This window comes from Sciurus vulgaris (assembly GCF_902686455.1).
Source record: "Sciurus vulgaris genome assembly, chromosome: 13".
NCBI lineage: Eukaryota > Metazoa > Chordata > Mammalia > Rodentia > Sciuridae > Sciurus > Sciurus vulgaris.
Window position 1 is genome coordinate 80,501,002 of NC_136474.1, and position 26,397 is coordinate 80,527,398.

Sequence of the window (26,397 nt, forward strand, 5' to 3'; positions counted from 1 at the left end):
CTTTATCTTTTCAAAGAACCAACTCTTTATTTCGCTGATCCTTGGTATTATTTTTTTTTATTCTCTGTTGATTTTGGCTTTGGTCTTAATTATTTCCTTCTATTGTTTTTGAATTGGTTTGTTTTTGTTTTTCAAGGGCCTTTATATGAATCATTGGGTTATTTGGGATCTTTCTGATTTATTTATATAGGCACTCATAGCTGTAAACTTTCCTCTCAGAACTGCCTCTTATAGTATCCCAAAGGCTCTGGTAGTTTGTATCACTATTCTCAGTTGATTTTAATTATTTTGAAGTTCTCCTGATTTCTTCTGTCACCTGTTCATCATTTTAAAGTGTATGTTCAATCTCCATGTGTTCGTAGTTTCCTTAGGGTTTTTGGTTGTTGATTTCTAATGTCTTTTATGATCAGATAAGATACAAGGAATTGCATCAATTTTCTCATATTTGCTAAGGGTTGCTCTGTGGTTTAAAATATGAAGTTTTGGGGAAGTTCCATGAGCAGCTGAGAAGAAAGCTGCTGTTGTTAAATGAAATAGTCTATAAATGTCCATTAAGTCCATTTTATTTATAATATTTTTCAGGCCTATTTGAATTGGTGAGAAAGCTGTGTTGAAATCACCCAGTATTATTGTACTAGATACTGAGTCTTTAATTCAAGTAGTGTCTCTTAAATGATTAGTTGCACCAATATTTGGGGCATAAATATTTACTATCATTTTATCTTCTTGTTGGATTGTTCTTTTTACCATATGAAGTGACTGTCTTTGTCTCTTCTGATTACTTTTGGCTTGAAGTCTACTTTGTATATGAGACATTATTCCTACTTGTTTTGGACTCCATTTGCATTTGCATGGTATATCAATCTCCATCCTTTCACTTTCAGGAGGCTGTCTCTGCCTGTAAGGTGAGTCTCTTGCTAACAACATATAGTTGGGTCTTGTTTTTTTATCCATTCTGCCAGTATATATTTTCTAATTGGAGAGTTGAGACCATGTAAATTCTGTGTTATTATACAGAGAAGTTTATCAATTCCTGCCATTTTAATTTATTTCTAATGATCAATTTCATCCTATTTCTCATGTGATTAGGTACTCTTCAAGTGAGATTTGTCCATGTTTGAGCTCTGGGGTTTGTTTTTCATTTCTTCTGTGGGAAGTATTTCTTTAAGTATTTTCTGTAGTGCCAGCTTAATAGTCTGGAATTCTTTTAGTTTCTGCTTTTCTCGGAAGATTTTTGTTTCTTTATCAATTCCAAAGGATAGCTTTGCTGAATATAGCAATCTTAGTTGATCACTATTTACTTTCAGGTCTTGGAAAACACCATTTCAAGCCCTCCTGTGTGTTTGCAGTTTGTATTGAGAAATCAGAAGTAATTCCAATTAGCTTGTCTCTAAATGTGACCTGATGTTTTTCTCTTGAGGCTTTTAAAATTGTATCATAGTTCTTCATGTTAGGAATTTTAATTATAATGTGTGATAGAGAGGTTCTTTTTTGATCTCAACTATTTGGGGTTCTGAATGCCTCCTCTATCTGGATGTCTGTCTCATTCTGAATGTTTGGAAAATTTTCTATTCTATTTCCATGAAGAGATTATTCATTGCTATTAGTCTGCATCTTACAATCCTCTTTAATTCCAATGATTATTAAATTTGATTTCTTAATGCCCCAGGTTCTTATATATTCTGAACATATTTACTTATTTTCTTTGGTTTAATACTATGTGAATGTTCATGACTGGCCACTTCTTTTTCCAGCTCTGAGATTCTGTCTTCAGTGTGGTCTGTTTTATTGGAGAGTCTTTCAACTGAACGTTGTTTTCTTTATTATGTTTTTCTTTACCAAGATTTCTATTTAGTTCTTTTTCAGTATCTCTATCTTTAGTGCTAAATGTGATGATGTGTGCCTGTAATCCCAATAACTTGGTAGTCTGACACAAGAGGATTGTGAATTCAAAGCCAGCTTCAGGAATTTAGCAAGGCCCTAGGCAACTTAGTGAGACTCTGTCTCAAAATAAAAATAAAAAGGGCTCGGGATGTGACTCAGTGGTTAAATGCCCCAAGGTTCAATCCCTGATACCAAGAGCTTCCCTTATCACCAGTAGAAGGTAGGACAGAATGGGAAGAATTTTGGGTTGGAGTTTCGTCTAGACAGACCAGGTAGATGCACTCCTAGGGTGGCGCTGCTGCAGAGTTCTAAGAGGAAATTAGCACAGCTAGAATTTAGATCTATTCAGGCTTAACATTTTCAGGGTGTGGTACATGCCCTGTAGAGATTAGATCAACACACCCCAGACCCATGCTGGTGCCAATGTCTATGGGGAGACTGGAACTCAGGAGCCTCCCAAGAATTCTGCTGCAGGACAGGTCAGCCATCCTCCACATACTCTGCTGCTCACAAATTTGGCCTTCCCAGGGTTAGCCCGAGTGTATTCACACCCATCTGTTCAGTTTCCTGACTCTTCAGCTGCTCATGTGAGCCACCAGACTCAAAGGGAAAGTGAGTTGCACTCCCCTCTATTTTTCTGACTTGAATTTCCATAGCTACAGTCTTCTTTTACTTATCTTCTGCTAGGTACACCCTAGGCCACATGGTAGGTGCTTGCCAGGACAACATGGCAATGTTTGCTGTGATACCTGGCTCCTGCAGCAACAGCTGCACGGTGGCCGCCTCAAGATGGCTCCCGCCTCAGCTCTCCACTTGCCAGTTGAGAAATAAGAGCATTTTACAGCCACCAGTTTGCTGTGCAGCCTGTGGATCTGCTAAGTTCAGGTTGCTTTTTTGATCTAAAGGTTTTTCCATGCCAAATTTGTGTTTCTCTGTTGTGTTCTCTGTTATCCTTCCCCTCTGTGGTGAACCAGCACCACGGCTGGGGCCGTTTACCAACTTGGCTCCAATGTACTCTTTCTTGTTCTTTGTTCAATGCAACTGTATTTCTGAGTCTCCAAGAGACACTGACTACCTGATACTGAATTCTAGTGAATTTTACCTCTTACACCCACCTTGCTGATAAGCTGTACTCCCACTGCTTGAATCCCAAGCCATGGAGCAAAACATATGGAACGTTTCAGGAATTACCATGTCATCTTTGCACAGGGGCCATGCTAGTCTCAGTAAATTTCCAATTTTAGTATATGTACTGCCGAAGTGAGCACTGGGGTCATATCTTTTTTATTGCTCATACATTTGGCCTTTGGGCTCATTTTAAAGACTTTCCAATTCTATCAAAAGAAATGACTATTTAGTATGCCTGGCTTAATACATAGAGTATTACAAAGGAACTTATAACTTCTGACGTGCGTTCCTGATATTCTGTCTTTTTCATAATTGCAAAGTCTCTCTGCTTCAGTTTACTTATTTTTTACTACATTGAGTGTTGGGAATATTATGAAAAAATATTATAGAAAATGTGATCAATTATTTTCTCACTGGGGAAGGAAAGGGAGGAGAAGAGAACTCATTTCTTGAGATAGAGGAGTTTCCTGTATTGTGTTTCATTTAATCTTCTCTACATCCTAAAAAATTAAATTTGGAATACATCATTTTACATAAAAGGATTCTGAAGCCTAGCAAGATTAAATGCCTTGCCCACGTCTCACAATGAGTCATTCCTGGCACCAAGATTTCACATCAGGTTTGTCTGAGTCTGGACACTGTGTCCTTCCCTTGCATCACACTGCCTCCCTTAAAACAAGCTACTAACATAATTAATAGAGAAGGAGAACCTCCTGTGCCAACAAAATTAAAAAGTAAAGGAAAATGTTTGCATGGGGGTGGTGATTAGTGTGATATGGGTCTTTTTTATGTCTATTTCTTGCCCTGGCAAATTCAAGAAATAGCTTCATCAGTGTTTTCAGGGTATGTGCTTATAATCTAAAAGGCATATATTTATTTTTATCATGTGAGGAATCAATAAGGTATGTAGAGAGAAAAGTGGAAATAAAATGATGAAGATTTGTTGACTCTATAATTTAGTTTCATTTTAAAAACAATTATTGTGATTTGTACAGTTTTGATTTATGTTTTAAAAACTTCTGTCTTACATATTATGGAAAATTATCTGTTTTGTTTGACATATTTTCAGTGCCTGCTATTTATCAAATCCTGTATTAGCCCTTCTATATTTAGATTGGCAGCCATCTCTAAATAGAAGATGCTTTGTGGAAAATTTGCTAGTGTGGTGGCAGTTTCCCATGCAATCCAGAAGAGAGTGCTTTTTTTTAAATATACTCAGAGATGATAAACCTTGGTGACATTGGCATTTAACTGAACTCACAAGGCATTGCTAATTTATTAAATTGCCATGTGGGACGTGCTTTTTTTTTTTTTTTTTTTTTTTTAATGTGTGAAGAACTTGATTTTCCATTTAGGATATTTTGCCAGTATCAAAGTGTCATGGAAATTGAATTAGAAACTTGAGTATTTGACTTTAAAGTAAAAGGTGGGAGGTGTTTAGCCAGCAATTCTAATAAAATATCCTACCCTCAGGAGAGAGTACTTCTTTAGTGGGTGTAGTGCACATCTCTCCTGGCTGGTGTTGGATGAACACTGGCAGTTTGTTTCATTGCATCTTGCTGTTCCATCTTGCTACATCCTCCCCTTATGTGACTCAAGTCTAATTACTGCAGCATTTTTCTATGGGACTGCTTGGCAGTCCCTGGAAATCTCCTGTGGTGTTTTGTGTTTTGGATTGACCTGAGATCTAGAGCTGCCCGCTTGTGGTAATCTGCATTTGATTAGACACCTCACCTCCACAAATTCATCCCTGCCCTTGGAGTTTTAGAAGTGCTACCTTACACTTAGTTCATGTGTTCCATGATCAATGTGTACTCTTTTGTACCACATCAGAGTTGTACTCTTTTGCATACAGGTATACCACAATTAAGAAAGGAGTGTATTCTTTCATATACAATATCAAGTTCTGAGAGTAGGACTACTAATGAATGTGGGGACAGACTGGACTCAGGATTTCATAATGTGAAGTAGTGACAGCATTGACCTTGGTGCTTTGTGTTGCTTGTGTTCCTGTTATTCATTTAGTAATCCAGAAATGTCTTTACCCTCCAAAATCCTCTAGAAGAATGAGTCCACTAAAAGAAGAGCCTTTTTGTTGAGGCTGAGGGAAGACAGGTCCTTTGATATGTACTGGTCTTGCTTTGATAGATATTCTTTCTCTGCTTTTTGGTTGGTGGAAAAAACCTTCTAGCCTCTTGAGTAGTTATTGGTATTAGTGGAACATGGATCATGAATATATTGATTCTTCTTCTATAAAGTGTAAGTGCATGCTGTATTTATACAGTTTTCTTATACACATCTGAAATACCACTTAATCAGAATCTAATTCTTATTGCATGTCAATTATCCTTTACTTTTAGATTTATTTACTTATAACTAATAATTATAAGCCTATACTCACCTCTTGTCATTCATTTAGAATTTGTATTCTGTTTTTGTGACCCATTTGAACTACCCTTTTGATTTGATTTGTGAAGCTGGTGTTATTCAAGTGCTTTGTAAGTCAATTCAAAAATTCTGTTTTAGATGCTAGATATGGGGATAAAAGAAAGAATTATTATGAATTCTTCCCCAAAACAGTTCAAAAGGGAGAATACAATGCTAGGAAAAGAATAAATTTCATTATATGTTTAAAATTATTTAATAGAACTTGCTGTATTTGTGTGTACTATGCACATTTAGAACTGTATAGTTACTATGAACTGTATAGTTACTTACCTGAAAATATAACTGGAGTAGTTTAGCATTTAAGAAAATATCATAGTAACCTTGATGAATGCATATTAATCTAAGTATCTGAGTAAAGGAGTCTTTTTTCCTTTTAACATGAATATAGTTCTACCAATTCTCTGTTGGAAATCAGCGAGAAGGAAGACTTTTATGCCATGGACATTACCCTGAAATCCTCGTTGTGGATGCTACCAGCCTTGAGGTGTTATACTCCTTAGTATCAAAGATATCACCAGACTGGATTAGCTCCATGAGTATTATTCGATCCCATCGAACACAAGGTCAGTGAATTCCCTTTAGACTTTTGCCCTATGACTTACTGCTTGATTTACTGTAAATTACTATAAAATTTGTTAAATTAATGATTTGATTATATTCTTACATAAGAAAATAGAAGAAAGTTAAGAAATAATAGTTTTAATAATTTGTGGTCTATCTCCTGCTTCATAACGGAGAATTTGATTGAATTAAGGAAACTCATTGTTAGTATGTTTACCTCCAATCTTAGTTATAATCAATTATTTCTTTAAAAAAAGGACCATTTTTGTGAGCAAGCAGTTTGCATTTTTGAATTTTACACTGTATCTATATGCATATACACTGAGGTCTAAATGACATAGAATGTAACTTTAGTGGGACCTTTTGTGTAGCCCATGCAATTTTAGATGTTACTGTTTATATGACAAATATGCAATTTTTAATCAGCCATTATCTTTTTCTAGTCTATGGGTATTTGGGAATTTTAGATATATTGTTATGTTACGACTTCACTGGATAGGGATCATGAAATTGTGATCAGTGCATTCCAGTGCCTTCTGTTGCCTAAGGAACCACTGCATGTGATATGATGAAGTTTTTTACTTAAAGATGCAGTTATTCTAGCAAAAGTAGTTACTAACCTTTATTAAGTATTTTATACCAAATGTTATACCTGTGGTGTATCTTAATTTTGATAACAACCTATTAGGTTAGGTTCTGTGGTTATTCATTTGTATTTGTTTTCAGGTAAGTACACCAAATTTAAAATAGATGAGTTATCCACAGTTTATTGGTTAATTAGTGAAAAAAGAAAAAAAGGGATTTTGATTTTACCATACACCTCCCTAACTCTGAAGCCTTGTCCTTTTAAAAGTTCACATATACTTACTGTGGTGTGTGACTGGCCCCTGACCTGAAATTTATGGTTTGAGGTGACCTCAAAAGTTTGAACATTTCACCCCACCAGCACACAGGTCATCAGACCCATGGAGGATACCAGCCAGGAGTCCTTTGATTAGTTTTAGTTCTGACATTGGCTGGGCACTGCATCAAATCCCACAGATTAATGGCTCAGATGCAAGACTACTCCCCTGCCCCATTTTTGATGCCCATCACAGGTCCCCAGGTTTTAACCTGTGCTTGTGTTGTGATTGATCAGCTACCAATCGGAAGTTCCACACCTTTCTCTTCAGGTTCAGTTAATTTGCTTGAGTGACTTGCAGAACTTAGGGAAACACTTAATGTTTTTGGCTTATTATAAAGGATATTACAAAGGGTACAGATGAAGAAATGCATAGGGTAATTAAGGAGAAGGGGGCATGGATCTTGCAGGCTGTCTCAGGGGGTGCCACTGTATAGGATCCTCCATGTGTTTAGCTGTCCCAAAACTCTCTGAACCCTTTTCTTGGGATGTCTATGGGTTAGAACACCTAGTGGAATAGGAGTCTTATGATCTATTATCAGACAAGGTAGGTGAGAGAATTTCTTCCTGGCTGCCACTTGCCTTGGAAAAGACATAATCTATTTGGTCTGTCTTGGGTAGGCAGTGAGAACCAGGAACCATGGATGACAACCAACACACATATATATATATGAGACACTGTTACACACACCTTTCTTTTGATCACAGCCTGTGGGTACTGTGCAGTAAACTGACTGGAAGGCAGACACAGTAGTGGAGGAAGGGGGGAATAAAATGAGTGCCTTGGAGAAGTACAGTGACCTTGCTCATCTATGATAACTAAATAAACAAGTTGTGAATTTTGAATAATAAAAGTTCTTTACTAATCAATCAAAAACATTTGATATCATTAAAACTTGATTAGAAATAAAAAATAAATTCAAGTAACTAGAAACAGTTTTTCTTGAATTCTGAATTGTTGGTGATTTTTATTAACCTACATTTCAAAATCTTATTTCTATTTCATGAAATAGAGAATTGTGTTTTTCTGCTAATTATGAAACATGCTATCATTAATTTCATTAAAACAAGCTGTCCTAACATTTGGAGAGAAAGCATGCTGTTTGTAACCTGGACTTCTTGTCCCTTCTTGGTTTAGAGGACACTGTGGTAGCACTCTCAGTGACAGGCATCTTGAAGGTGTGGATCGTTACCTCTGAAATAAGTGGCATGCAGGTGAGACAAATGAGACTGGGATTGACTTTTCTGGTTTTATTCTGATATATAAAGTTTTAGTGGACATACTCCTTCCTTCCCTTCTTTCCTTAAAAGGGAAGGAAAAGACTATTCCTTATTTGTGGTCCTAGGGACACAGTATAAAAGATCTTTAGCATGCTGCATGTGTGAGTGGATTATTTCTTTCACTTGGTGGTGACATCTGCTCCACCAGGAATAGGAAATAGAGAAACATATTGCACAGAATGTGAAGTAGAGAAGCAGAAGGGGTAGAATTTTCCTCTGTGGCTTTGTTTAAGTTAAAAGGTGTACTTGAGGGAAAAGATAAAGCAAGCCACTGTGAAAAGTAGATTAAGTCAGTTTTAGTCTCTATCTCAGTATTATGGACGTGAATTCTTAGTTTTTTTTTTTTTTTTTAATCAGTAAGAAGGGCAGATCAATTTTCTGACAGTATTGATGCTATTCTCTGGAGCTAGGGAAATATTAGGCCTGGGAGATCCTAAAGGAACTGATCAGGACTTTTTTTGTTCTTTCTTCCTTCCTTCCTTCTTTCTTTCACTAAAATACATATACTTATAGAAATTAGGATAATGCAGAATTTTATCATCTGCCTTTGCTAGAGTGACAACATATTGACGTTCATCAGGATATAAATCTTGGGTAGCTTTGTAGCAAAGATGTTCGTGCCAAGCTGTGTTTTAGAGTACATTTTTGCTTTTTTTTTTTTTTTTTTTTTTTAATTACTTTAGCTCTTAACCCAAGGGACCAAAATGATAAATTATCAAGTGATGCCTTTACTTTGTGTTGGTGTCTTTATCATTATGTGATAATTCTAATTGACAACAAAACTCTTCCTGAAGAGTTACAAATCTTTTTCTTTTCAGGATACTGAGCCAATATTTGAGGAGGAATCCAAACCAATTTATTGTCAGAACTGTCAAAGCATCTCTTTTTGTGCATTCACCCAAAGATCACTTTTGGTTGTGTGCTCCAAATATTGGAGGGTAAGATGACTACATGAGTAAGAAACTATTTTTTCTTTATCTTTTAAGATATTGGTTTATCCATACTTCCAGAGATAATTATAAAAATTTGCTTGGTGAAAGACTTCTTTAGAATTTATGTCTGGTTTGATTGTTTTGTTTTGGTATCAGGGATTGAACCCAGGGGTGCTTAACCACTGAGCTACATCCTCAGCCCTTTTTTATATTTTATTTAGAGACAGGGTCTTTCTGAGTTGCTGAGGAGCTCATTAAGTTGCTTAGGCTGGCTTTGAACTCACTATCCTCCTGCCTCAGCTTTCCGAGCTGCTGGGATTACAGGTGTGCGTCACTGAGCATGGCTTGGTTTGATGTATTTGAGGAGTACTTGGGACTTGGCTTCAGTTGTCTTGTTTTGTTTTCATTCATGGAACAGTTCTGTTAGTGACTTTTATTGATCTTAATTTCTACATTTTACCACTGTTTTGGTTATTGTCTTACCAACACAATGTAAGCAGTATGGGCATGTTTTCTGCAGAATGCATATTGCTATGTAGGGTGTTGTTAGACCCAAATGCCATTTTTTTCTGGCTTCTTGGAGTTGTGATGGTCTTCCTCCAGCACCACAGAGTTAATCATGGAGGCAGTATATTATTTCCACATTGCCAGAATTGAATATTTCTGTGGAAAAGTGGTCAACATGTTTTGAGAACTTGCTTCCTGCCTAGCACTTTTCTGGAAGCTTTCTGTGTATTTTTCCTTTTAATCCTTACAGCTCTCTGAGGGTAGGTGTATTAATTATTTAGTCTTGCTTAAAAAATTACTCCAGAATGTAGTATGTTAAAACAACATAAAAGCATTACAAGCCAGTTTTGTGGGCCTGGCTTTCTGGGCACATCTGAACTCAAAGTGTTGCACCAGTTACAATGAAAGTAGCTCAGCTCCAGATGATCTGCCTCCAGACTCACCCACATGGCAGTTAGCAGGCCTTAAGTCCAACAGACTGCTGCCTGGAGACATTATTTCCTTGTGTACTTCCTTCTGCATGAAGTAACTTGCCACACACGATCTGTCTTCCCTCAGAATAAGTCAGCAGCAAAAGATGTACTCCAGACCCACCTACTCTAGGAACTGAGATCTCATCACTTAGGCCGCAGTATCTGCCTGCACTCTAGTAGGGTATGAATTCTGGAAGTTAGCAGAGGGGCTTATCTCAGAGGCTGCCTTGCACAGTAGGCATTGTTACTTTCTCCATTTTTAGCTGAGGCACAGGGGGGTAAAGTAATTGAGTAAGATCTTACCAGTGGTGGTAGAGTTGCTCTTGTAACTGAGGCAGGCACACTGTAGCACCTACCCTCGTCCTGTCCACAGTGCCTCAGAGGTAGAACACGGAGTGGGTGGGTTTCCTGAGATTAGTGGACAAGGGCCCAGGAATGAAAGGACTTACTTGGGCACAGCCTGTTAACCTTATCTTTGTCACTGCTACTATTTTAGAACAAGAATAGATAAGATCTGGTTAGCCAGAGTAGGCTGTATGGGGTCTTTCCTTTGACTCAAAATTTAAAACACACCTGATTAGTAATAAAAGAACTGTGCAAGAGAATAAAGTGAGTCTGCTGCATACTCTTTCCCCTGGTACTCTCCTTCCCCTTCCAGAGGCAATATCTAGTACCAGTTTCTTTTGTGTTTATTATAAGCATTTTATAATTAAATGAAGTAGATTTTTTCTTTTTAAAAATAAGTGAAAAGCTAACACACATGAGAGAAGATAGAGCATTCACATATGATGAAGAACTTATGCAGTGTTTATATAAAACCAGGTCCTATAAACCAAGCAGAAAAATACAACATATCAGGAAAATAGACAAAAATATTTCACCAAAGAGGAAAGCCAGATAGATGGCCAGTAAATGTATAGAAAAGTGCTGAACTTCATTAACATCAGAGAAATTGTGCATTAGTACACTGATATAGTACAATGTGCCAGAATGATTTTTTAGATACTTATTTCCATAAAGAAGTTTTCCATTTTAATATAGTCTAATATCATCTCTTATGATTTCTTTTCTTTCTTTTTTCTTGTTTATGTACCAGAGATTGAACTCAGGGGTACTCGACCACAGAGCCCCATCCCCAGCTCTGTTTTTAATTTTATTTAGAGACAGGGTCTCACTGAATTGCTTAGTGTCTTGCTTTTGCTGAGGCTGGCTTTCAACTTGTGATCCTCCTGCCTTAGCCTCCTGAGCTGCTGGGATTACAGGCATGTGCCACCACGCCCAGCTATCTCTTATGATTTCTAAAATAATTGTGACATGTTTTAAAACGGCTTACCGTAAGTTGAGATTTTAAAAATACTCCATTTCCCTAATATTTGTATGGTTTTACCTTACAGACATCCGATTCTTTTTTAAAATTATTTATTTATTTTTTAAATTTTTTACAGACTGAATTTTGATTCATTGTACACCAATGGGGTACATCATTTTGTTTCTATGGTCATACACGATGTAGATTCATACCATTCACGAATTCATACATATACATAGGGTAATGATGTCTGTCTCATTCCACCATTTTTCATATCCCCACCCTCATTATATATCATTATCCACTTATCAGGAGAAACATTCGGCCTTTGGTATTTTTGGGATTGGCTTATTTCACTTAGCATGATATTCTCCAATTCCATCCATTTATTTGCAAATGCCATAATATTATTTATTTTGGAATTATTTTGTATAAATGGTGATATGTAAGTCCAACTTCATTTTCATTGCAGACTGACACCCTATTCCTGATGCCATTTGTTGAACAGTTCATTTACTTGTCCATTGTTGTGCCTTGAAAATATGCCACATTGCATGTTCCTAGCCTGCTTCATTTGTCTGTCCATTCATTTACCAATACAGTGCAGTATTGTTTTAACTTTTATAGTTATATAGTTATATAGTTATATAGTTTGTTATAATAGTTCATAGGGCTGGAAGGCGGGTGTCCATTCATTATTCATTTTGAATTCTTCTTGGCTATTACTGTAGTCCTAATGTCATGTACTCATAAAGACTATTGTGAATCATGGTAAATTCAGCTAGGTTTGTTCTAATTTCAAGGGTTTGCACATCCAATCTCATTTTTTTCTCCTGGGAAAAAATTGCAACAAAATGTACTTTCATTAAAAATTTTTATAGTTAATTTTTATGTTTTGTTTTTACAGACTGCATTTTGATTCATTGTACACAAATGGGGTACAAATTTTCTTTGCCATGGTTGTACATGATGTAGGTAAAAAGAATGATGCTGCTAGGAATTATAAGACCAGGGTTTTTAGTCCTGGCTATTTTATTTATTGAAAATGTGACCTTGAGTAAGTGAGATACCCTTATTTATGTCAGTAAACTGAGGTAGCAATAGTCGCTTGCCTTTCTCCTGCAGTGATTCAGAGGGTCATGGGAAATAACCCTTGTAAAGGCACTTTGTAAACCCTGACGTGCCTTACTTTACTAATGGAAGGCAGTGTAATGTCAGTAGCCTCTATTGCTGATGAAATTATAGTGACTTGACTTTTGCATGTAAGATTTCCTAAATAAACTGGGTGTGGTGACGTATGCCTATAATCCCAGTGGCTCTGAAAGTTGAGATAGAAGAATTGCAAGTTTAAAGCCGGGCTCAGCAATTTATTGAGGCCCTAAGCAACTCAGTGAGACCTTGTCTCTAAAAAAATATAAAAAGGTCTGAAACTTAGAATGGAACCATCATTTGACCCAGCTATCCCATTCCTTGGTTTATACCCAAAGGACTTAAAATCAGCATAGTATAGTGACACAGTCACATCAATTTTTATAGCAGCTCAGTTCACAATAGCTAAATTATGGGATCAGCCTCGGTGCCCTTCAACAGATGAATGGGTAAAGAAAATGTAGTACATATACACAATGGAATTACTCAGCCTTATAGAAGAAGGAAATTATGACATTTGCAGGTAAATGAATGGAACTAAAGAATATCATGCTAAGTGAAATAAGCCAATCCCCAAAAACCAAAGGCCAAATGTTTTCTCCAATAAGCAGATGCTGATCCATAGTCAGGAGTGGGTAGGGAAGAATGAAGGAACTTTGGGGAGTGGGGAGCCAGGGGAGGGATAGAGCAGTGGAAATGGGAAGGATCGTATAATGAGATAGAAATTATTACCCTATATATATGTATGAAAAAAAAAAAAAAGGGTCTGGGAATCTAGTTCAGTGGTTAAGTGCCCCTGGGTTCAATTCTCAGTACCAAAGGGAAAACAAAATTACTAAATAATAAAATGGAGTCTGTTGACTTCTTATTTGTAATATTTTAGAACATTGATAACCTAAGTAACGCAAAGTTGATTTCCCTATTAATAAGGAAATACTCCAATGTCAGAGTAGTGGTTAGAAATATTACCAGAAATACAGCTCCAACAGGAGTCAGAGGCTGCGTTCCAGAGGGTCCTCCCCATGACTTGCTGTTCTTCATGGAAAGGCTAAGGGTTCCTGTTCCTGTGTAGAGAACACCCCTGCTCCATGGATCCTGCTCTGTGGCCCGATGGTCTAGAGGCTGCACACAGCTGGAGGCCAATGTGGTTTTTCCCCATTAAAGGTGACCCAGCCACAAGAGAGCTCATTGACAAGATGTCTTCATCTGAGTTATCCAACTTTAAAGGCCTGTTAAACATATTTATAGAAGTTTGTTAATATTTTTTTAAATGTTGCTGTATCTTAGCTGTATCTTACTTAAATCATCAGAACATGGACTAGATGGCGAATTTTTTGTTCCTTGTAGGTATTTGATGCTGGAGACTATTCCCTGTTGTGTTCAGGTCCTAGTGAAAATGGACAGACTTGGACTGGAGGGGATTTTATATCAGCAGATAAAGTAATCATTTGGACTGAAAATGGGCAAAGTTATATTTACAAACTACCTGCCAGGTATGCAGTAAATAAGAAGTTAGGACTTTAATCAAAAGGAAAAGATCAGAATTTGGGGTGTAACTGGAAAGTATGAAAATATATATAGTATAGTATTTAACTTAGGCCAAAAACTTCAGGGCTTTTTATGTTAGATTTTTAATCCTGATTTAACTTCAAATTACAAAAATTAAGTGAATTTTTTTATTTGAAGGAGAATATTTTTATTATTTATTTAATTTTGTACTGGGTATTGAACCCAGGGTTGCTTTACCACTGAGCTATACTCCAGCCCTTTTAATTTTTCATTTTGAGATAAGGTTTTGCTAAGTTGCTGACAGTCTCACAAAATTGCTGAGACTGGTCTTGAACTTGCAATATCCTTGCCTCAGCTTCTCAAGTCACTGGGATTACAGGTGTGTATCACTGTGCCCAGCTTGAAGGAGGTATTTCTGTAATGTTAATTTAAAAATCTCATTTTTGTTCATTGAGAAAAAAAAAAGAAAGAAAGAAAAAAGAAAAACCCTTGTTATCATATATAATGACAAAATGGCTAATGTCAGTATTTTAAGTGAATATTATATTTTTTCCTATTTCCAGTTGCCTTCCAGCTAGTGATTCATTCCGCAGTGATGTGGGGAAAGCAGTTGAAAATTTGATTCCTCCAGTACAACATAACCTTTTGGACCGAAAAGATAAAGAGGTAAAATTCTTCAGATATCATTTATAATTGATGGCTATATTGCAAAATTTTTACAGCAGTATTTATTGGTGTCTTTTGATAGCTAAGCATTTGAAAGATTTAAGGCACTGTGTTATAAAACATTTTGATATGGTTAATTATAAGCACATTCAAACTCTGCTTATTTTACAGTACATAATATAACTATAAAATAGCATTTACTTTTCTCTAAGTGCGTGTGATCTTATGCTGATTACATATTGGAATTGAGTTTTTGATAAAATTCAGAGTGTATATTTATTTTACATTCTAATATAGTTAAAACATGATGAAAGGGGTTTGGGGATATACCTCAGTTGGTAGAGTGCTTGCCTCTCATGCACAAGGCCCTGGGTTCAATCCCTAGCACCACGACAAAACAAAACAACAACAACAAACAAAAGAACCCCAATGACATATAATTTTAAAAGAGAAAAGGTTATTGTGTAATGATACTAATAGTAGCTCATTACTTGAACAAGTCATTGCAGTATCTCCCCAAAGTTGTGTAGAGATTTAAATCATTAGATATCAGACATAAAGAGTAAAACATTTTTCTCTTTAAAATAAAAAGCTTGTGTTTTCTAAAATCCTGCTTAATGTCCATTAGCAGTTGAAATACAGTAGCACTTAGTACTATATTTTTGACTCTGTTCTGTGAGCAGTAAGAAAGAGATTGGTTTTGGAATTAAAGTTTTCTATGATGATGTTCTGTGTTTTCACAGTTCATGATTCTGAAGCTTATGTTCCATCTTTATGCGGTGGAATGGTGAGGGATAGGGAATTGTTTTTTTTTTCCAGGAATATTATGGGATGTACAGAATGTATACACCTAGGTACAATTAAGATCCTCTATAACCTATCCATTCTTTACTTTCTTAAACTTCTGCTTACTACTCTCTAACCTAGACAGCCACTTCCAGTTAAAGTAAATGACATATATAGAAAACCCTGCACAAAACAAAACAACATAACATGTCATTTTTCTTTAAATATAAGTTCCCTAATACATTTTAAATTAAAATGTATGTATTGTGTGGTATTAGAGTTTCATATGTTGAAATACGGCATATTAAGTATTATAGCTGTTGTAACAACTTCTTGTTAAGTATGTAGTTTTCAATTAAAATTCTCAAAATACAAGTAAAGTCAATAATTGATTATGCTTAATATATCTAGTTTGTATAGGTTAGTGCTTTTTGTGAAACAACTAATACCAAATACAGTAATTAGATTATTTATTAACTGTAGTTGTGAAAATGGAAGTCTATTTCTTATTGCTCTTCAGCATAAGATTTTATTCTTGAATATTCCAGTATTTGTGAATTAATACTCTAAATTTTAATTTAGTATTTAATTACTTACAAATAAGTGATCTCACTAAAGGCATAAAATTGTATCCTGAAAATTTGTTTCAAAAAGGAAAATATACGTAAGGCCCTAATGAATGGTTTTTGTTCCTAGTAGTCTGTAGCTAACATTTCAGGCTAGGTTCAAATTGCTTTTGTCAGTGTAATTCAGGTAAAATTACTAGTTGAAAAATATACTGATTGATAAAAAGGGGCCCCCTTGTTACACAAGGTTGGTGCTTTAATGTCATGGCTATTCTTGGTGATTAATCAGGAGTGAGCACGAAAGGCAGGATTAATGAGCTCTCTTTTTGACCTTATGAGTAGAGACTTTTCTTTTTGGTAGAGTGGCATACCTCTGTATTAATTATTTAATAACAGGCAATTAGACAAATTGACTTATTGTGACTAGTAACCAGTTTTTATAAAATAGAGAGTAGTGTATAATTATTTTAGAGAAAGACTGTATAGTTTGTTTCCTTGAATGTTTATTTTATCCTGATTTAAATATTAGTTGACATGTATATTAATGCTACAAGATTACATTAAAATACTGTTAAATAATCATGCTACTGATACTTTTTTATCTTGTGTACTGAGGCAAAGTATTTAACATCTTTATTTGAAAAAAGGTTAATGTGTGAAATATTTTGATCCAAATATGATTAAGGATATTTGAATAATTTTTTGGCAGCTGCTAATTTGTCCTCCTGTTACTCGGTTCTTCTATGGATGCAAGGAATATTTCCATAAACTATTAATTCAGGGTGATTCTTCTGGAAGATTAAATATTTGGAACATATCAGACACTCCTGATAAACAGGAAGGTGATGAAGGTAATAGTAAATCTCATGTAGCAATTTCCTCATTCTCTTAATTTACCATCTTAAATCTTAAGCACAGTGTAATAAATTCATAATGTTCATATATCATTTTCTTGTAAGAATTATATTTGATGAATATTATCTTTATTGGTACATTACTGAATCGACTAATGATGTAATGTTTTAAATTTTTTTTAACATCCATTAATATTTTTCTTTTATATAAAACGAAACCTTTGCAGGGCTGAAAATGACAACTTCTATCAGCTTGCAAGAGGCTTTTGATAAACTGAATCCTTGTCCTGCTGGAATTATAGATCAGCTGAGTGTGATTCCCAATAGTAACGAGCCTCTTAAGGTGACTGCAAGTGTGTACATACCAGCACACGGACGGCTGGTTTGTGGCCGTGAAGATGGAAGCATAATTATCGTACCTGCCACACAGACGGCCATAGTGCAGCTGTTGCAAGGGGAGCACATGCTCAGGAGAGGTATACTGAAGATCTGCAGATGTCTGAAGTGTTTTGAGAACTCTGTTACTGTGGTGCTGAAAGTGTCTCTACACTGTTCTTAACAAATATAATTGATTAGTATAGTTGTTAGTGTACTATGTAATTGATAGAATTAAATGTACAGATAATTGAATATTGGGTCTATTTGAATAAATGTACAGTGATTATAAATAAATATTCAGTTCTATCTCTTTGATATATATTGGTAGTTTCCTCAATTATTATTTATTTATATGGGTTACTAAGTATATTATCTGTAATAGTATAATCTTCTAGAGCAGTGCTGTCCAATAGAAACTTAAACTATATGTGTCATTTGCTAATAACCATGTTAAAAAATAAAACGAAACAAATGAAATTAACTAAAATACTATATTTTATGTAGCCCAGTATTGCAAAACATAATTCAGTTCACAATCAAATATGAAAATTATTATTTCCTGAATTATTTTAAAGTATTTTTGTATTAATTCTTTAAAATCTCCTCACTCTTCGACATTTAAAGACATATGAACCCAAACTAGTCCCATTTCAGGGGCTCAGTAATCTCATGTAGACACTGAATTTGGACAGACCAGTTTTAGATGATAAAATTGGAACATTTTTATGTGATAAGATTTATAGCTCTTCTGACATTTCATGTTTACTTTTACTTGTTGAAATTTTGTAAGACTTGAATTTTCGCATTTTAAATCCAAAACCTCATTCACAGGTTGGCCACCTCACAGAACACTCCGTGGTCATCGGAACAAAGTCACATGTTTGCTATATCCTCATCAGGTCTCAGCTCGCTATGATCAAAGATACCTGATATCTGGAGGTGTGGATTTTTCTGTCATAATTTGGGACATATTTTCTGGAGAAATGAAGCATATCTTCTGTGTTCATGGTGGTGAGATTACTCAACTTCTAGTTCCACCCGAAAACTGTAGTGTAAGTTGATTTTTTTATTGACATCTTTGCACAGAGCCTTCTACATATTCTCATTTGACTATAGTTGTGGGTGACTGGGTTTAGATGTATAGCTTATGACATGGAACCTTTGTATGTATCATAAAATATGATGCTGTTTGCTTACATTTAAAAACATGAGTACAAATCAATTCTGTATATTTACTCATACATGTGTAGGTAGTATAAGTATTAAAATTAAATTGGAAAGATAAGTGCCAAATTCAGATACTGGGTTGGTTTTGGGACTGAATGGAATGAGTATGACAGAGAATGAAGATAACTCCTGGAAGGATGATGTTTATTTATTTTTAGTTAATATTTATTTAATATTTCTCTCATATTGATAACTAAATTATCAGAGCTGTTTTTTCTGTTGTTGGAACTATTCAGAACAAGATTTTTGATAGAAAATATTTTAGAATAAATTATTTAGTACTAATTTTATGCTTCTGCATGGCAGCACGTTGGTGAAGTTCTTTAATACATTAGCTGAAAATGATAACTTTTCACTTAGAACATCTTAGTAAATATTTTCTGTTACAAACTCTCCAAAAACATCCAGAAGGGGGCAGCATAGATTTGTGAAAACAGAATGTCAGGCATCTCCCCTAAATATTAGAGTTTGTGCTTTCATTTGACAATATTAGATTCCTAGTTTTACAGACAGGTGTGATAATATGAATGGTTTATTTGTCTAAATGTATGCTAGCATGAGTAAGGTTCACAGCCAGTATGAGCAATTAACATATTAGGTTTTCTTTTAATAATTGTGCTTTTAGTCTAAAGAATGGTTGAATAGTTTTGCCTGACATTTTTGAGCCTGGGGTTTTGTTACTAATTTGTATTCTACATTTCAAAAGCAATGTCTGTAATTATACCATAGTCTCTGAAACCAAGCAGAATAACTTTGTTAATACAAATTAAACAAAAGCAGGAAATAGAGCTATCATTTTTCAAAATATAATTTCTTTTTTTCTCTTAAAACTTAATTTTTTGTGGCCCAATATAGCAAAACATAATTCAATTCACAATCAAAATCTTAGATTTTGAGAGCATGTTCATATGTTTTTATGCATTAGCACCATTTTTTGAAATTAATTTTATTTAAAAAATTAAGCAATACATAGTAATAGAAAATACAGGCATTTAAAAAAGATGGTTTAGTTATCCTTCAGTGCCTCTAAGTAAATTATAAGAACATTATTTTTAGTGATATTTTGTAACTTATTTAATTTTATTGGACATTTTAGGATGTTGCTTTTTAAAAATGTTTTCTTTCTTACCAATGCAGGGATAAGAATTAATATAACTAAGTATTTTTGCAGTTCCAGAATAGTTTATTTGGATAAATTCTTAAGTTTGAAATTGACATAAAAGAAGAGCATATTAATTTTTAAAGGCATTTGAATAAGGATTGTGAAATTGCCTTCAAAAAATTAGAAATAGTTTTGTGTAGCTACCATTGTACTTTCTTATTTCTCCATCATCCTGTTTATAATCTTTCAAACTTTGCTAATTTTCTAGACTTGTAGTAGTTGTATATAAAATACAAATAAGTGTAGTTCTCATCTTATTTGGAAAGCACAAAAGTATTAAGATACCAATACTATATTGGTTGTGCATTCTAATTAGTTTATATTCTTTATAATTTTATGTTTCCAGGATTTAAGCTACTATCATAAACTAATGTATTCAAGATAAAAATTACTTTTCTGCTATATTATCTCTATATTAAAATTTTATGATGCATCCTATCTTATATAGGAAGCTAAAAAAAATCAGTACTGTGCCAAGGGTCTGTCAGTGAAGGTCCTTTATACAGTAATGATCAAGATGCATACTTATTCTGGCCATAGTGATATTGTGCAACATTTAAGAAATTTTAGGAAATTTCTCTATTTTGGAAAAGTTTGTTTAGCTCTTATATTTAGACCTTATTATGTTTGGTAGTAAAATTCCATTGGGTATGAAATTTATTTTTAGTAACAGAAGTGATGTGATGTTAAACATTGCAAATAAAATCATTGCTTAATTCGGTGTTTTATTTTAGGGTGAAGAGAAAGTTTGACACAAAACAAAGGCTATTTTTTCTTAAGAACTTGATCATAAGACCATTTCAACAGGAGGAATAATTTCTTTTAAAATGGCAAAAAATTGTTAGTTAAAAAGAAATTTCTTTTTAAGAATATTGTTCGGTTAGGTGCAACATAGTTTTAGTTAGAACCAGGGATATACTAGTGGATAAGCTTGTCTGTGTTTGACAGAATTTAATCTAATGAGGGAGCCAGCCTAGCAAATAGAAATGTTATAATGTAGCATGATTAATATTATGAAAGGGTGGTTTTCAAGACCTTTTGGGAATAAATAGAAGGTTCACTTAGGAGATCAGCTTTGGGTGGTTTTAGAAGACTTCTAAGAAGGTCAATATCAATTAGGTTTGGGGATATTAATTTTGTAGGTGTTTATAAAATTATACATGGTTTATGAACAACCTCTGTTTGCAGAGGCATTTTGTTTTATGTATATTCTATGAAGGGATACTTGATGGGTTTTTCTGACTAGCACCTGATGGATCTGTCTGTAATAGATAAAGGCTTGCTTTTAGGCAAATACTGGCAAGAATTTGACATATATACTTTACTTCGAAAATAACTAAGAGATCAAAGTAATGGTTTTATATGTCTTGCAAACTAGCTGTATATGAGAATTAGGACACTATTTCATCCTTCTTAGGAAGGATGTTTGAAAGAAAAAAGTTAAGATGATAAAATATGAAAATGTGCTGAAAGATGACGTATTTAAATTTTTCTAAAGAAAGACTTGACACTTTAGGAAAATGAAATGAAAATGGAATGATACAAAATTAGAAAGGAAAAATGTATTCCAATACTAACAAACATTGGTTTTTGTGATTTTTTTTTTTTTTTTTTGTACCAGGGATTGAACTCAGAGGGACTTAACCATTGAGCCACAAAGCCAGCTTTTTTTGTATTTTATTTTGAGATAGGGTCTTGCTGAGTTGCTAAGGGCCTCCCTAAGTTGCTGAGGCTGGCTTTGAACTCAAGATTCTCTGATTACAGGCATACACCACTGTACCCAGCAGGTTTTTATGATTTTTTTGAGTTATTACGAATGGTTTCTTTTAGCCATTGGTAAAGAATTTCTTAAAATAAGTTGGAGAAAAGCTTCTGCTTTTTTTTTTTTCTGGGTCTGCTGTTGGTGTACAGACCCAGAAGTAATAGAACCCCTGGTTAGTCAGGCCAGTGAGAGCGGGGCTTTAGAATCAGACAGATTTGGGTTTGTGTCTTCATCTTAGTCAGCAAGTTACTTACCATCTCTGAACCCTAGCACCAATTTTGGTGAAGGGTTATTTTCATATTTAGAAATAATGCCTCCCATAATAGGAGCTCAGTAAATCATTACTATTGTTATTATTTCTTTTCATTTAACTATATTCTCATTTGGATGATATAGGCCTAAATCTGGGCAGTATGTTCATTCATTTCCAGTTCCAGAATGACTTAATCATAGATGTACTTTGTTCCTTTGTCAGGAACTGTTATTCATTTCCTTGTTTCCCAGCTATGGCCAGTTGGTTTTAGAAAGTGTTTTAGGAATGGGTCTCTTTTCTGTATGACTTTGAATTTTTTTTTTTGGGGGGGGGATTTAATATTATTATTTTTAAATTAATGTACATTTTAATCAACAAATAATAATTGTAATTTTCTGGGTTACAGTGTGGCATTTCAACAATTTTGTATCTTATTATCACATGAAATAAAAATTTTAAGTTAACAAGAGACAACAACTGGATAAAAAGGTTTTAATCTCTCCTAATTCCTTGGAAACTATTGTCTGTGTGCTCATTGCCTAAAGATTGGGGTTTTACCTGTCCTAAAGGCCCAGACTAGCTCATTTCCTCTGTATGTTTGTGGGGTGGGTTACAGAGGAGCAAGCCTTTGCCATTGTGACCCCAGATGATGAATGGGGTGTTTTGACTTCATTTATTTGTTTTTTCTTAAGGCATAAATTATGGATTAGGCACAGCTTTCTTGCTTAATTATGAACTCTAAAGGTTAGGTTTCTCTCTATTTGATATAGCTTTAAAAAGTAAGTGGACAGTCTTTCAAAACAAAGAGTTTTAGCATATATGTTCTGTTAATTTACTGCACTGTTAGGTTCTGTTAATTTACAAACGTTCTCTGTTACCATAAGAAAGGAAAGCAATGGTTTTCCATGGTTGTAGGAGAGGTATGTAAGTCCAGTGCATATACCTTGTTAGGATGCAGGTATATGAGATAAATAGGTTAAGGTAAGACAAACAGATTAAAAATGGCTAGTAATGATAGTACTGTTCATGTTCTAAGTTGAGGAAGCAGAAAGTAGAGAACAGTACCAACACACAACCCCCTGGAATCTAAATTCACTTTTCTCCAAGAACTGAGGCCCTGTGTCCCGGAAGGCGATGCTTCCTGAAATCCTGGCAGTCCATGGTTATGGGACCAGGCAGATAAGAGGAGACAACTGACTGGTATGCAGGGTGAAAACAGACAATGCTTTTTGAATTGCTTAAAAATAAAAACCTTAGAATATATTCAGGGTCTGCAGATTTGATCATCTTGGTCCTTAAAACCCATAAATATATAATTGAAATTAAAGATAGCATTTTAATATTTCAAAGGCATGAAGTAAAAAGTAATAAAGTAAATTCCATAGGAAAACAGATATGAAGAAATATCAGGAAACAGTGGAAGGAATTCATTGAGTTGTTGGACTGAGTGTTTTCATTGACTTAAAAATTATTAAAAGTGCTATAAATTTATTAATCCAATGTTAAGATAATATGCAAGTGGTATTGGTGATTACGATGATGGAATTATTCAGATTAAATTAAAGTGGATGTTAATATAAAAAGAAAATATTGAAAAAGGGAAAGTAATGTACTTGAAGAATTATGCATGGTTTAGGTAGCTACCTAAATGTTGACAACATTTAACAACCCCTTGTGAAAATAAATATAATTACATTTTAAAAGAATTTATGGTATATAATGACATAATGATGATGGAAGCCATATTAACTGCTGTCATATTTTGTATTTGTGATGTGTTAGTCACTGTGCTAATTTATTTCTGCACATTATTTAATTCACACAGCAGTTCTGTAAGATATGATTATTGCTGTTAATCACATTATACGGAGAAATGAGGCTCAGAGAAGTTAAATAACTCATTTAAGTCACACAGATAGCAAGTGACAGGACTGGAATTTGATCCTAAGTAGTCTGTCTTGATGACCTGTACTGATCAACCATGTATATTGCCTCTTGGCATATTTAATGGTCTTTAAAATTTCATTTCTCCATTTTTTGACATTTTCATTATTGATTTACATAAGTGAAGATGATTTTGATGCATACTTAAATATTCAGTCAATTAAAAACTAGAAATGTTTCTCACTTTGTAGAACAAAACACCACCATTCTTTTCAGTTCCCAAATTTCTATTTCCTTTAGAGAACTGCATTGCTCAATTTTCTTGTAATTTATCTTTTAGTTTTCCTTGGATTACTCAAGTTTGGAGTCTTTTAATTTTAGTTCCCTTTTGGTATAGTTTTCACTCCAGTCAAATTAATACATACACTGTTAAAATTTTTGAAAATAGAAGTAACTAAGAAGATAAAATTCTCCTGTTATCCTTTGATATATAAGAGAACCACCATTAATTATTTTGATATATTTTTCTCTGACCTTTAAAAATTCATTTATTGTATACTTATTATACTGTAGAAACATAGATATGTTTATCTTTGTATAAAATATGTTCATTTAATATTACAACACATTTTTCAAAGTTGTACTTATTCAGGAAAATAATCTTTAATGATTGCATAACATTTCATTGAGTAAGTGTACTGTATTGACCTAGTTATTCCACTATCTTGGATATTTAATTGTTCCCACTTTCCACTATTGTAAATAATACAATATTGAATAACTTTGTGTGTAAAATTTTCTTTCATTTGGGATTTTTCCTTTGGATGAATTCCTTGAATTCTTTTTATATTAGAACCTCAGAATTTTTATATGATGTAAAAGGTTAGTAATATTTTTAAGATTGCCAAATTATTTTCTGCTCACAGTTACCGTTTCATTGCTCCTGTCTAAAAGATGCTATTTGCTTAAGTTTCCACATCAGTATGAGGGAAATAAAAATAATACCTACTTCAGAGGGTTGTTGTGAAACTGTAATGAATTACTGCCAAGCCTTAAGAAGATACTTACCATGAAGTCTGAACCCATTAAGTGTTGATTGTTTGCTATTTTGGCTAAGTTGACAAATGAAAATTGTATCTTATTGTTTGAATTTGCTTTTCTTTGGTTACTAAATATATTGAAATTTTTCTATGAAAAATTTGTCAGTTTTTTAAGTTGTAATTTTTCATGTCCTTTGATGTATTAGTGCCTTACCTCCTGTGGAGGATATTAGTCTGTGAACCAATTCTTAGCTAAAATATTAAGTGTTATGTTTCTTCTGTTGTTGGAATACTTTTCTGGTTTGTTATTTATTTTTGGGTCTTTAACATACAGATATGGTATGTTATACCATACAATTTATATTTATATTATAATTTATAATAATAATTTAATAATTTATAATAATTTATATAAATAAAATTTATAATTTATATATATATATACAATTTATATTTTTTCTCCATAGTTTTGAGGCTTGGAATCTTGCTTTCTTCCCCCCAGAAATTTGATAAAACTTGATTAAAAGCAAGGACTAGATTAAAAACAAATGTAAAATTCTTTGTCAGAAATCTATTTATGTTTGTTGGTTGAGGTAAGGATTAAAATTGTTCTTCCCTAAGCTGACAAATAGTCACAGTGTCATTTATATAATAGATCTTGTTTCTCTGATAGGCAGCAACTTCTTAATCATGTATTAAATTTTTATTTATTTGCCGTTTTATAATAAAGAAACAGAAAGGAGTTCTAATTAGCCCACTTTTTATTGTTATGTTTTGTATATAGTTAACAAAGAAAAATGTTAGAACAATAAGACATAGTATAATTATCCAATTAGTTGGTTAGCCAAGTGTGTTGGTCGAATCACATGGTCTTATTTTCTTAAAAAAATATTAAACAGCCTTCTACTTTTTTGTTTTTTAAAGAAGAGTGGATTTCTGAAACTTAAAATTTTATTTTAATCTAGTTTTGTGGAAGTGTGGAAATGAAATTTTAATTTCATAGGCTCTTTTTTCCCTTCAGGTAGAATATTTAAAAGTGATAAATGATGTCTCTTAACAGCACATTTATGTTCCATAGAAAGAGTTCTGGGAAGTACAAGAAATAATGATTAAGAGAATAGTGGGATTGATTTATGAGCTAAAGGAACTGGTCATTTATAGCTTGTCTAATGATGGGCATATTTAACGGGAGAGACAAAGGAGTGTTTAGATATTTAGAAGATATTCACACAAAGGGAAAAGTTGTTTTGGGTAAATATGAGATTGCTCCTCAAGTGATATGAAAAGAAAGAGCAGTATAGTTTAGAAAACAAATTAGCAGAAGTAGAAAATAAAAAATGCATATTATTTACACCGGGAACTGTTGGAAAGTGGATGCATTTCCCCAGAGAGCTAGTGGATGGGATAAACTAGCTGTCTCTAATTTCTGTAATTCATGGCAGATGCTTAGAAACAGGTTACAGAAGAGGTTTCTGGGAATGGTTTAAAATGAAGTCTTGTAAAAGGCGCAAGGTCAGACTGGATGACCTAGGTGGTATATTTTGACTCTATCAGATGTTGTGATAGCTAGTGGCATTCTACTCTTCTGGCTAATGTACTTTGAGGATTATTTACTGACAAATTCAATGAGCCTTTATTTGGTTTAGGATTAGAATTCTTTGAAAAATAAAAATTGGCCTTGGAATATAATTGTCTGGGTCCCCTATCTTCCCCTGACTTCTTCCCTAGTTATTTTAA

At 34.0% G+C, this 26,397-nt stretch overlaps 1 protein-coding gene across 5 annotated transcripts in view; it reads left to right on the forward strand.

Annotated features, from left to right (window-relative positions):
• WDR7 (WD repeat domain 7) overlaps positions 1-26,397 on the forward strand; it is a 360,567-nt gene that overhangs the window by 30,993 nt on the left and 303,177 nt on the right. For all 5 annotated transcript variants that reach the window (XM_079108807.1, XM_079108809.1, XM_079108808.1 and 2 more), the window contains exons 5-12: positions 5,849-6,023; positions 8,061-8,137; positions 9,022-9,141; positions 13,921-14,066; positions 14,646-14,748; positions 16,810-16,951; positions 17,182-17,430; positions 18,164-18,384. In XM_079108807.1, coding sequence (XP_078964933.1) covers positions 5,849-6,023; positions 8,061-8,137; positions 9,022-9,141; positions 13,921-14,066; positions 14,646-14,748; positions 16,810-16,951; positions 17,182-17,430; positions 18,164-18,384 — 1,233 coding nt within the window. The remainder of the gene's footprint in view (positions 1-5,848; positions 6,024-8,060; positions 8,138-9,021; positions 9,142-13,920; positions 14,067-14,645; positions 14,749-16,809; positions 16,952-17,181; positions 17,431-18,163; positions 18,385-26,397) is intronic.